Source organism: Melanostigma gelatinosum (genome assembly GCF_949748355.1).
Source record: "Melanostigma gelatinosum genome assembly, chromosome: 2".
Classification (NCBI taxonomy): Eukaryota; Metazoa; Chordata; class Actinopteri; order Perciformes; family Zoarcidae; genus Melanostigma; species Melanostigma gelatinosum.
The window spans coordinates 2,372,905-2,386,592 of NC_136635.1; the positions used below are offsets into that span (position 1 = coordinate 2,372,905).

A 13,688-nucleotide genomic window follows, 5' to 3' on the forward strand; every position below is an offset into this window, starting at 1 on the left:
CCACACGGCTTCACGCTGGCCTGAACCCTCACCGGCACATTGAGACTTAACCTGTTCATGGCAGGTTTTAGTATTTATAGTTCAACACATATATATATATATATATATATATATATATATATATATATATATATATATATATATATGTAGCTCTTCTTCAGTGTCACCACATTCGACTATGTGAACTTTCTTCTTTTTAGGATTTCATGGATAATCATTAATAAAATAATATTTCTGCAATATGAACACTGGTATTGACATGCTTATTGGTGCCTGGGAATGGTTCATGTTCACAAAAGACACCACAAACAAAACAACAAGAGGACAGTGAGGACAGTGAGGACACTGAGGACAGTGAGGACAGTGAGTACAGTGAGGACAGTGAGGACAGTGAGTCGTGTGTGCGTGTGTGTGCGTGCACACCTGTGTGCGTGTGTGTGCGTGCGTGTGTGCTATGTGAAATTATAGGAAAGGAAATAAATAAAACAGCAAAAACCAAAAGTCATAAAACCAATAAACATGTGCACTTAATCTTATATACTACTAATAACACTAACAGTAACAACAATAATAATAAAGTCAGGGGTAGTGCTGGACCTCTGCCAGCAGAGTGACCGAGGCACCGTCAGGGAGCTCCAGAACACAGCCCCGTGCCACGTACGTGTCTAACTTAGTTAGCCGGATACTTTTCAGGATAAGATGACGTAGATCAGGCTTTTCGGTTCCACGAAGCAAGTTTGGCAAAATCACCATGGCAACACATCCAAAAGCTTGAACCTGCTCCAGCGCAGGCTCAGTGAAGGTAGCTGGATAAGCTGTCACTCCCCCGGAAAACATGGCCGCTCCTGTCATATACGGTAGTCTGATGCGCTTGCGCATATACTGGGGGTTATATGGGAGTTGATGAAATGCATGTAAAGTGAGACACACGGTGATCCATTAAAACCAGCTGAGCAAACTAAGAAGCCTCTGTTGCATTAATGTGCAGCTCCCTTCCTCAGAGATCCACTGATGAAGGAGGATATTAGTTAGATGAGCGTTTTATAGGGAGAGACTTCTTCCACATCGCCAAGATCCGTTATCACATCACGATGACTTCCTATACGAGCGCTGTCCATTCTGCCCACAAGGAATCATTTATTTAGACCTTCTGAACACCACACGCCGCAGCCGAGCACTGACTGTCCCACAGACTGGATGCAGCCTTGCGCTGTTCTGCGAGTGCTACGTTGTAGTACAGTGTCGGCGATGCAGAGAACATGGGGAAAGCCGCTGCATGCCGCGCTGTTCGTAAAGTTAATTTGGCGCTTAATAAACTTATGGATGTGTTCATTACATCACCATGGCACATATTGTATTGACTCAGCATTCTGAATTGTGTGTGTGTTTCGTGTGTACTTGCTCTCATGTCCTCTTGATGGCTGGTTGCATACATGAGGTTAAAGCACTCATAATGATATGACAGTGTTATTAGTACACAGCACATCATTACTGTAGAACATGATGAAGATGGATCATGATGAGAATAGAGAGAATCACACACTATTTATTTTCACTGCTTCAATTGATTGAATGTCTGATTATGAATAATACACAAACTGAGCCGCCCATAAACAGATTCTCACACACACATATTCAAACTAGTTATATATGGTAATCTACACATACATGTATACATATATAGTAGGCTACATGATACATAAGGGCATACAGTACATATATCCTCATATTAATTCGTATCAGTTCCCTCTTCGTTCACTCGTTGAGCTTGTTTTTATTATTATTCTGAAAGAGTTGAGATCATTATTGTCGCTATAGATCTCATTGGATGGAGAAAGGGCAAGCTCAAATCGTGGCAGCGGCAGCTAGTACAGGCACTTCCTGTTGCAAGCTCAGCTGCCACGACTTTCCGTGGCAGCTGGGCCTGCAACCGGAAGTGATTGCCACTGTATGCTGGCAGCTGCCACTAGCATCTTGTGGCAGCTGCCAGCATTTCAGAGCGGATTCCGCCGTAGTTTAGCCTTTATTTGTCGTTATTTGACATTATGTGACCAAACATTAAGGTCATTGAAGGCATGACTGTTGGTAGTTGGAATTAGTTAATTAAAAAAAGGCCGAATTATAATGGTATGGCCACTCGTTTTTGTCAACAAGCTAATTGCGGGCTAACTTCAGTTGATACCTGTTGGCCATGGCAACGATAAACACTTTCACGCTGCAGACTAAAGGAATGCAAATTATAAATATGGATGGATATGCATTGTACTGTTTAGAGTGATAGCAATCCATATAACATATTGACTTGGATATATATACGCAGTATATAGATATATATACAGTATGCAACAAGTTGTTGCGACAGTTAACACCGTTGTGTGGTACCTGCCACTACTTTTCGCGACAGTTTTCACTGGTTGCGACTGCTGCCACTAGCATCTTGTGGCAGCTGCCACTGTTTCGGAGCGGATTCCGCCGTAGTTTAGCCTTTATTTTGTCGTTATTTGACTCGTTTTTGTCAACAAGTTAATTGCGGGCTAACTTCAATTGGTACTTGTTGCCCATGGCAACGATAAACACTTTCATACTGCAGACTAAAGGAATGCAGGTTGTTTGTTCCAGCGAGCAACTGGGACAACCAGGTATGTGCAACATGAGTGGCAACTCAACTCTATTTTATTTATATAGCACTTCACACACAACACAGTGAAAAGTTCAGTTTTATGTAAGTAACTTATGATTCGAGGGAAAATATATTTTGGAATATTTGCAATTGACGAACCTGATGAAATGATTGTGGAATATTGGAAGTTGTCCCACCTCTGTTTTTTCATAGGGTTTTCCATGACCACATAAAGAACTACCAATGGGTTCAATGCTCAACTTGCAAAAATTGGCTGCATTTTGAGTGTGCTGGTGTGGAAGGTGACTGGACATCAAAGGATTTCTTTTGTGGATGCAACATTGTCCCAGATGTGTAAGAATCATCTCATTCATTCGTTGATTGATATAAAAGTGACAATTGTTTTAGTTGCGTTTGATATAAATTAGGGAAGAATTTCCCTTAGTGTCTCCAATAATTTTCAGTTTTATGTTCTATATTAAAGTGTCATATATTTAACATAATTCATGGCACACTGGAGTTAACACATAATAACATTGTAAAATTAACAAATAAATAAATAGACAACGTAAAAAAGACTGTTAATGACAAATAAATATACGATTACCCAAACAACATTCATAGCCTTTAGCGATTTACAGTATATACTGGCAACAAGCTAGTTATATATACAGTATAACCAATGTAAAATTTGATACATGGTAATTAAAGGTGTATGTTGTAAAACTACAACATGTAAAGATTTTCGTCAAATTCAGGCAATGCTTCTGTCTTAAACAGAGACAACATCTTGGAGTCTGTTAAAGCAGAAGAAATTCTTAAGGATGAAGAAATAAAGGTAATAACATACATCGTACATTTTCTCCAGTGAGCTGTACAAAGGTTTTTCACATAAAATGGTATTCACTAATTATACATAACACTGAATCTACAACTACATATACATCTTATATTTCAGGACTTGGAAAGAAATCTGCAGAGTGGGCATTTTCTCTCCAACAGAATGTATCTGTGGAAACACAGAGGATTGGATGCAGCCCTTCGAAAATATTACAGTGAACATTTCACTTTATTCAGTGACATGAAGGTAGAGTGTGCTCTTTTTGTCTTATTTGTACACACAGCATTTTAGGCAGAGGAGGGGAAAAGGTAGGAATAGATTGATAGAGAAATGTTACCGTGACATTTTCTTGTTCTCCTCTTTCAGGATGGTATACAAAAAGTGTTTTATTTGTTTCTTATTTACTTGTTTTCCCAGACAGAACAGATTATCCAACGTCTGGAAAGACTACTGTCAGTGCCTGGAACTGTAGCTGAGAAGCAGCTATTCATCACAGAGGTCATTTTGCCAGAGGTGAGCTATTGAGGATGTGTACCAAATTAACAATTACCGGTAGTTTAAGAATTACGTTTACAGCAGAAAATTAGTGAGTTATTAATGGCATAGGCCTCTGAGAGATACAAGTGTCAATAGACATTTGAGAACACCATTTGGAGAATATAAACCAAAACTACAACTGGAAGAATAACTTAGTATCAATGTGCTAACTTAATTGGGTAACCTGGTACAGGTAAGTATCAATTTAAATGAAATATAAATTTATGTATGTAATGACTGACAATTAACATTTGGTAAAAACTGTCAAATTGATTTAACATACTTTATAATTATTATTATCGATACATTTTTGTAGGTTGTGATTCAGTGGTTGCAAAGGACCAGCAACATGTGCAGATACCAGGCAGAATCTGTGCTGCTGGAGAACACATATAAAGAGAAAAGGTAGACCACATGACTTGTGTTTGAATTGTGGGTGAGCATGCATATGTGTAACATCACGAAATCCATTATGCCAATCCTGCCTAAGAGTGGTTTTGCATGTGAAGTTGACATAACTGTAATGACTGAATGTGGCAGTGGTTCATTTACAGATAATATATATTTTTTCAGTGCTCCAGAGTTGTCAACAAGTGACAGAGAAAGCACAGAAGAGGTAAGAAATGTTAAAATCTTTGCAGTCAGAGACACAGATGCTGGTGCGTAGTTTGATTTACAGTGGCTTTATTTCTGCATTAAACAACAAAGCAGAGTATATTTGATTTACCGTAATCCACAAGACAAATTCTATTTTTTGTTGAAATAACTTTTAACGGATTCATGTGCTCAAGGGCGACACCTGATGGCGGAAACCATGCAGCACATTCACAAACATCAGAACTTCATATTATGTATTGCATGCATGTACAGGAATAACAATTAAGCTGAATATAAACCGATTAGATGAATGAAGTAGATTCTTTAATCCAAAAATAAGAAATAATAGATTTTGGGCTGCCTGATAAACAATAAAAAAAATGGATTAGCATGAAATACTAAAACTGTAAATATAAATGAATGTCATTTAGCCTTTCACATAAGATCCATCATGAAGGTATTGTCTGTTGCATGATCATAAGACAATATATTACATTACAGTCATTACAGCAATTTTGGGGTTAAGTGTCTTGCTCAAGGACACATTGACATGCGACTAGCAGAACCGGAGCCAGGGATTGAACCGCCGACCCTCTGATTGAAAGACGGCCCTGCTATCCACTTAGCCACAGTCGCCCGATATAGAATCACTTCACTACTTAAATTAAGCAGATTTTGTGAACTCACAGGATATCTAATAAGATTGGTACTTAATTATGTGCATGGATTAAGCTCTGGCTAGAATTGGTTTGCAACTATTTATTGTCAGCATTAATTTACATAAATAAATACAGGTAAATCTTATTATATACTGCCATTCAATTTGAAAGGCTCTCAATGGAACCCATCCAGCATTACTGTTTGTTCTTTGTTGCTTATTTCTCTAAATAGAGATTTGACTTTTAGATGTTGAATGACACATATGTTGACAAAGACAACATTTGTTGTTACAAAACATCTATTTGTTAATTAGGTACTGTAAATGCTGTACAAGTTTGAAGTATTAGTTGGTTACAACACCAATATACAATAAATACTTTGAGTACACTTTATTCTTTACTGCAGGTAAATGTTCTTCTGAGAGACAGCCTGGCTGCAGCTGACTGGTGTCGCAAGACACAATTCGATGGAGGGTTTAAAGTTCCCGCTGTCCTTTCCATGGATGAAAAGGAACAACAGGAAGCCCTCCAGGAGCTGCACAACTGTGAAGATGACCCAAGTGAAGAGTCTCCAGCAGAGCTTTTCACTTTTGTTTTTGATAAACAGAAGGACTATGACAAATTCTGCACAGAGCTTATTGATGAAAACTATTTTAAAGTGTTTTCGAGGTTTGAGGAGAAATAATTATTCTACATGTGCTTTACAAGTATTGTAACTCACTAACCTGTCACTGTCAATGTATGTTCGTTTAAATGTCTGTATTTTGCTGTGTTATTATTGACAATATGTCAAATTGTTATTGTTTGTTGTTCAATACATTTTATTTTAAATAAACCATCGACCAAACAGCCGTGTCACCTTTCCCAAAACTTGTGACAACCCACACGTTATATGGGTTGCCATCATTCTAAACAGTACAATGCATATCATCCATATTTACAACCTGCATTCCTTTAGTCTGCAGTATGAAAGTGTTTATCGTTGCCATGGGCAACAAGTACCAACTGAAGTTAGCCCGCAATTAGCTTGTTGACAAAAACGAGTGTGCATACCATGATAATTCGGTCTTTTTTTAATAAACTAATTCCAACTACCAACAGTCATGCCTTCAATGACCTTAATGTATTGTCATATAATGTCAAATAACGACAAATAAAGGCTAAACTACGGCGGAATCCGCTCCGAAACAGTGGCAGCTGCCACAAGATGCTAGTGGCAGCAGTCGCAACCAGTGAAAACTGTCGCGAAAAGTAGTGGCAAGGTACCACACAACGGTGTTAACTGTCGCAACAACTTGTTGCATACTGTATATATATCTATATACTGCGTATATATATCCAAGTCAATATGTTATATGGATTGCTATCACTCTAAACAGTACAATGCATATCCATCCATATTTATAATTTGCATTCCTTTAGTCTGCAGCGTGAAAGTGTTTATCGTTGCCATGGCCAACAGGTATCAACTGAAGTTAGCCCGCAATTAGCTTGTTGACAAAAACGAGTGGCCATACCATTATAATTCGGCCTTTTTTTAATAAACTAATTACAACTACCAACAGTCATGCCTTCAATGACCTTAATGTTTGGTCACATAATGTCAAATAACGACAAATAAAGGCTAAACTACGGCGGAATCCGCTCCGAAATGCTGGCAGCTGCCACAAGATGCTAGTGGCAGCTGCCACATACAGTGGCAGCTGCCACATACAGTGGCAATCACTTCCTGTTGCAGGCCCAGCTGCCACGGAAAGTCGTGGCAGTTGAGCTTGCAACAGGAAGTGCCTGTACTAGCTGCCGCGATTTGAGCCAGCTCCTACTGATTGGATGATGCATTCATGAAGTCTACTGCCAGCAGCACATTAAAGACATATAATCTGATTGGTTGGGGTGATGAGGCATTAAAATTAGCTGATACATTCCATCCCTCATGACGATAGAGTGGCCCGAATTGAGCTTGAGCCACCAGGGACAGGACGGAGCACTGTCCCATCCAAACAATGTTATGACTGAGAATGACAATAATTAGTGAGGGAAAGGGTGATTACAAAAAATAAAAAATAAAAAAAATAAAATTAAAAAAAATAAAAAGTACATAAACAGAAGATATATTCATGACAAAATAGATGAAAAAGATCAATTGATAGTACATTGGTTGATGGGCGGATGGGCGGTTGTCTGGGGAGCATGTGAATGTACTTACATGTGTTTTATAATAATAGTAATTATTACAATAATAGCTGTAATAATAGAAACAGCATCATCACCCCAAAATTAATATCAGTATTTACAGTACTAAAACGACAAAAAAACGAAAGAGAAAAATATATTTCAGTGTTTTTTGTGGGGCTAATTTATCAGTATTTTCTTCATCTATTGGAGCCTCCGGGGGCCTTGCCACCTTTCATTAAGTTAATTGAGTTTGCATTTTCACTAGGTTTTAGAGGTTGGTCCATCTCACTCGCCTGACTAAGATTATGGCTGGAAGATCATTATTTGTTTAATTTGCTGCAATGCTTCTTGGCTCTTAATTCGGTGAGACAAAATACTCCCCGGCTCTTGTGAGTAAATTGTAACTTATCTGGAAATTTTGCCTTTCAGTAATAAAATGTGAAATTACACTGCTGTATCATCTTTAATTGAATACCTAATAATAATAATCTTTGATCTGTAAAAAAAAACATTTCCTTCATTGGTTTGCTCAAATTTCCGTTGGAGTTCTGTTCATGACGACGATCTCCGTGTCAAATGGAATATTACTGTACAATTGTTGAGAAAATTTGATGTAAAGTCAGCTCAAATGGCATTTTGATATTCATAATTTCCCCATATTTGACATTTTATAAAATGAATCCTTAAGAGGTTATGTCAATATTTCACTTGACTTGTTGATGTTTATGTTGTTTACTATGTACACCGGTCGACGTCCTTTTGTTTCCTGCCGGACCGTTTCCAGTTGTGAGTTGGTGGAGTTTCCCTCCCGACTCCGGGAGAGCGAAGGAGGCTTTGGCCCACTGGACACGGTGCCGTAGGAGTTCTAGCGTGTGTTTTCTGTTTAAACCTGCATATATAAAATAAAGTCCTTGGCTGGATTAAACCTGCTGTGTGAGCGTGCGTTTGGGTCCACCTACTAACTACACCATCCCATAACATTTGGGGGTTCACGCCTCAAAGATGTACAAAACCCAATTGTTTATTAGGGCTCAACCGCCTATTGAGTTTGTGACAGTTTGCTTATTAATATTATTAGTTGTCTGCTGCAGAGGTTAAAATTCCAATGTACTGGAATGAGTTAGAAACGTGAAACTTGGCTTGGCCCAATAACTCCAATCGGCCACATGGTGGCGTTAGTGCCCTAAAGCTTGATTTAGGAGCTCTGAAGTCTGATTGATTGGACTGAAATTTGGCACATATATCCAGCTCAATGTGCGCTACATAGGAACCACTAAACTGTCTGATTTATTTTTTTTTTTTTTTTTTTACAGCACATTCTTTGCATCTTCTCATAATAGGTTGTAATTACAACCAAGCTAATCAAAACACAAATCAGACTTCATGTGAACCATTACAAAACTCAGGATGTGTTTCCATGTGCAAGCGCCTCGCACACATTTGGTCGTGAATGAATGAGTTTGTCCAAACATCACCGAACTTGATGGCTGTTGAACGGTCTGTTGGCTTCAACCCAAGCAGCGCTGCTATGTTTCTATTAGTCTGTGTGTAGAACATTGCACACATCCAAAGTTGTGTTTGAAGGGATGTAACAAATATTTAGTTCATATAACAGTAAATTTGTGTTTATATATTAGAGTATAAAAGCATTATACAAAAATATGTAACAAGACTACTGTACACACGCCCACAGCGGAACACTGAACATGAAGGTGTCCCGTGATAGTGATGTACATTGAGCACCCGTGTTCATTGCTTGTTAGAAATGTCTATTCATTTGATTGTGTATGTCTTTTGAACACAAAATACCATATTGTAATGATAGCGTTGTTTTGATTATAGTTTCATTTTGCAGGACATTTGTGGGGTTTTAAGAATTTGAGGAAAGCTTTCAGAAAATCAGGGTAAACAATTGAGGGGAAAAAAAAGCAGATTTTATATTAACTTCTTCATGTCAGCCTATCGACGCCCTACCACCAGCAGCTGGGCTGATGTGGAGCAGTAGACCGTGGTGCATTGTGGGATACACTGAACTCTGTCTGAACACATTCAATGTGGAGTTAATGACGTCTTGTAAAATGTGCAGCAGTGATGTTTTCATCTAGCGCTGCGCAGGAAACAGTTTCTGTACCAAGATGACTCAGTGACCCTGCTCCTGGGAACAACAACAACTACACAAAACATTAAATCACAACATATTCTTTCTAAAAGTTTGAAATAAAAACAGCACGTGACTGTTAGCTATAGTGTTACATGGAGTGTGACAGTTGTGTGATGACGTGTCAGCAGATTAAATACATAATACAAGTCCAACGACACCCTGACACATAAACCTCAGACAATATTACAGCTCAGTGAAGTCCAGCCTCGTGTTCCAACAGCAGATACAACTCAACCGGTGGAGACAGATCCCAGGTCAGCTGAAGGTGATCAGACCTCTGTCGATCTGCAACGTTTCATTTCACTGAAATAAGAACAAAAATACACACATTACAGAGCAAGGCAAGGAAAGTTTATTTGTATAGCACATTTCAACAACAAGGTAATTCAAAGTGCTTCACATAAAACCATTAAAAGCATCAAAACATAAGGCAAAAGAAAAGGAGATTTAAAAACAATTAAAGAAACAGTGTAAGAAATAAAATGCAGTAGTAAAATGCAGAAATGCAGGAAATTGATTAATATATTAATTGAACGTGGTTCAATTAAAGGCAGCAGCAAACAGAAAAGTCTTCAATCTTGATTTAAATGAGCTGAGGGTCTCAGCAGACCTGCAGCTTTCTGGGACAGAAAAACTGAACGCTGCTTCTCCATGTTTAGTTCTGACTCTGGGAACAGAAAGTAGACCGGTCCCAGACGACCTGAGGGGTCGGGATGGTTCATAAGGTAGCAGCAGATCAGAGATGTATTTTGGCCCTAAACCATTCAGTGCTTTGTAAACCAACAGCAGGATTTTAAAGTCAATTCTTTGTTGGACAGGAAGCCAGTGCAAAGACCTCAGAACTGGAGTGATGTGGTCCACCCTCCTGGTCTTAGTGAGGACTCGAGCTGTAGCGTTCTGAATCAGCTGCAGCTTTCTGACGGACTTTTTACAGAGACCTGTAAACACACCGTTACAGTAGTCCAGTCTGCTGGAGATAAATGCGTGGACAAGTTTTTCCAAATCCTGTTGAGACATAAGTCCTCTAATCCTTGATATATTCTTCAGGTGATAGTAGGCTGATTTTGTAATTGTCTTGATATGGCTGTTCAGGTTGAGGTCTGAATCCATAACTACACCTAGATTTCTGGCTTGGTTTGTGGGTTTTAACATCAGTGACTGAAGCTGAGCGGTGATTTTCAATTGTTCGTCCTTGGTACCAAAAACAATTACTTCTGTTTTATCTTTGTTTAATTGAAGAAAATTCTGGCACATCCAGTTGTTGATTTGTTCAATGCAGTTACCCAGCCCTTGTATGGGATTATAGTCCCCTGGTGACATAGTTATGTAGATTTGTGTGTCGTCTGCATAATTATGATAACACACTTTGTTGTTTTCCATAATCTGAGCTAGTGGAAGCATGTAGATGTTGAACAGAAGAGGTCCCAGTATTGAACCTTGGGGAACACCACATGTCATTTTAGTCAGCTCTGATGTGTAATCAGCTACAGACACAAAGTATTCTCGGTCCTTGAAGTAGGATTCAAACCAGTTAAGTGCTGTGCCAGAGAGTCCCACCCAGATGTTTAGTCTTTCTAGGAGTATGGCATGGTCGACCGTGTCGAATGCAGCACTGAGATCTAGTAACCCTAAGACTGAACTTCTGCCATTGTCTATGTTTAAGTGGATGTCGTTGAAAACCTTAACAAGAGCAGTTTCAGTGCTGTGGTGCTGTCGAAAGCCTGACTGGAAAACATCAAAGCAGTTATTTACGGCCAAGAGGTCGGTCAGCTGTTGGAAAACCGCTTTTTCAATTATTTTACTTAAAAATGGGAGGTTTGATATTTGCCTATAATTTTGATGAGCAATGAGAACGAGTGTGGAGCCACACTGATGTTATGAAAAGGTCAAACTGTCAGGTGGGTTCGGATGATCTACGGTTAGTTAAGAAAGTCTCCAAACATGTCAGGAACACCAATGTCCTTTAGTTTACAGTTAATGGCATGAACAAAATATATCTTAAGACAAGATCCATGTTAAATAGCACGCCGTTGTTGTCTTGCTAACATGCTCACTTTCATTATGCTATAATGCTGTTGTTGCTAACATTAGCCTATTAGCACTAAACACACAGATTGGCAAAAGTAGAGAGAAGTATCGGACACGTGAAAATGTTGACCTGATGATAGCGCCAGATAAAAAGTCAGAGGATCACCAAAGTGATCACCATGAACGCTGAGGGGAACATGCACGTCTGAACCACACGTCATCACAATCAAATCAATATCTGTTGAGATATTTCAGTGTGGACCAAAGTGGAAGACAGACAGGAAGACATTACCACCCAAAGAGCTGATTACATGACCGACAATCACAGCATTCATTTATGTTCCATCACAAAGACTCCGGTCCGAACTACAGCATGAACCTCCACCACGTCCCTGCTCTGTCGATGACGTCATACAGCTTTAGGAGATGCTGTGACCGTCTTCCCACAGCGTGCTTGCGTATTGTCAGAGCTTTAGCTTCATGTCTGGACCTTGTCCTGGGGTGCTGCCCACTTACCTTAGCTCGGCCGTCAGCCGACCCAGTTTGTCGCGTAGCCGTTCGTTCTTCACCAGAATGGGATTGTTGGGGACGAACCAGGCCGCTATAAACTTGCACACCACCACAACATGCTGCAGAAAAACACACAAGACACACAGACACCATTACAAGGCCATCTTCAGTTCAAGTGGACAACACTGCCTTAGCAATATCTGGAGTACAAACCTCAAACAAGATGACGAAGGCAAAGCGCACAGCCAGAACCAACCAGAACTGAGAAGTCAGAGTGTAGTCCTGATCACTCCTGTAGTCTCTGTAGCTGTACGCACACAAACCCATTGTCCTGTTAACCAGATGTGTGACCCATTCCTCTGTTGTGTTGGACAGAGCAGAGCAACACTCAGGTCTCTCACCTGCACTGTGTGACGTTGAAGCCGTCTGTGATCATCTGTTCTGGAAGAAAGTCATTTCTAACGGCCATGTGTGACACAACAGCCGTGGACAAAGTGTCATTGATGTAGCCCTGCAGGCAGCTGCAACAAGAGCACAACCCTCATGATGAGACACAACACAGTGAGCCCATGTGTGATTGGGCTGTGATATGTGTGATTGAGCTGTGATATGATGTGTGATGTGTGATTGAGCTGTGATACGATGTGTGATTGAGCTGTGATACGATGTGTGATTGAGCTGTGATACGATGTGTGATTGAGCTGTGATATGTGTGATACGATGTGTGATTGAGCTGTGATATGATGTGTGATTGGGCTGTGATATGATGTGTGATATGATGTGTGATTGAGCTGTGATATGTGTGATACGATGTGTGATTGGGCTGTGATACGATGTGTGATATGATGTGTGATTGAGCTGTGATACGATGTGTGATTGAGCTGTGATACGATGTGTGATTGGGCTGTGATATGATGTGTGATTGGACTGTGATATGATGTGTGATTGAGCTGTGATACGATGTGTGATTAAGCTGTGATACGATGTGTGATTGGACTGTGATATGATGTGTGATTGAGCTGTGATACGATGTGTGATTGGGCTGTGATATGATGTGTGATATGATGTGTGATTGGACTGTGACATGATGTGTGATATGATGTGTGATTGGACTGTGATATGATGTGCGATATGATGTGTGATTGGACTGTGATATGATGTGTGATATGATGTGTGATTGGGCTGTGATATGATGTGTGATATGATGTGTGATTGGACTGTGATATGATGTGTGATATGATGTGTGATTGGACTGTGATATGATGTGTGATTGGACTGTGATATGATGTGTGATTGAGCTGTGATACGATGTGTGATTGAGCTGTGATACGATGTGTGATTGGGCTGTGATATGATGTGTGATATGATGTGTGATTGGACTGTGATATGATGTGTGATTGGACTGTGATATGATGTGTGATTGAGCTGTGATACGATGTGTGATTGGACTGTGATATGATGTGTGATTGAGCTGTGATACGATGTGTGATTGGGCTGTGATATGATGTGTGATTGGACAGTGATATAATGTGTGATTGGACTGTGATATGATGTGTGATA

At 39.7% G+C, this 13,688-nt stretch overlaps 1 protein-coding gene across 1 annotated transcript in view; it reads right to left on the reverse strand.

Moving 5' to 3' along the window:
• Positions 1 to 9,353: 9,353 nt before the first annotated feature.
• LOC306787296 (anoctamin-9-like) overlaps positions 9,354 to 13,688 on the reverse strand; it is a 51,082-nt gene continuing 46,747 nt past the window's right edge. Inside the window, exons 21-24 of the mRNA XM_079282412.1 lie at positions 12,530 to 12,649; positions 12,342 to 12,435; positions 12,135 to 12,247; positions 9,354 to 9,893 (exon numbers count right to left, since the gene is read on the reverse strand). Coding sequence (XP_079138538.1) covers positions 9,860 to 9,893; positions 12,135 to 12,247; positions 12,342 to 12,435; positions 12,530 to 12,649 — 361 coding nt within the window. The 3' untranslated portion in view covers positions 9,354 to 9,859. The remainder of the gene's footprint in view (positions 9,894 to 12,134; positions 12,248 to 12,341; positions 12,436 to 12,529; positions 12,650 to 13,688) is intronic.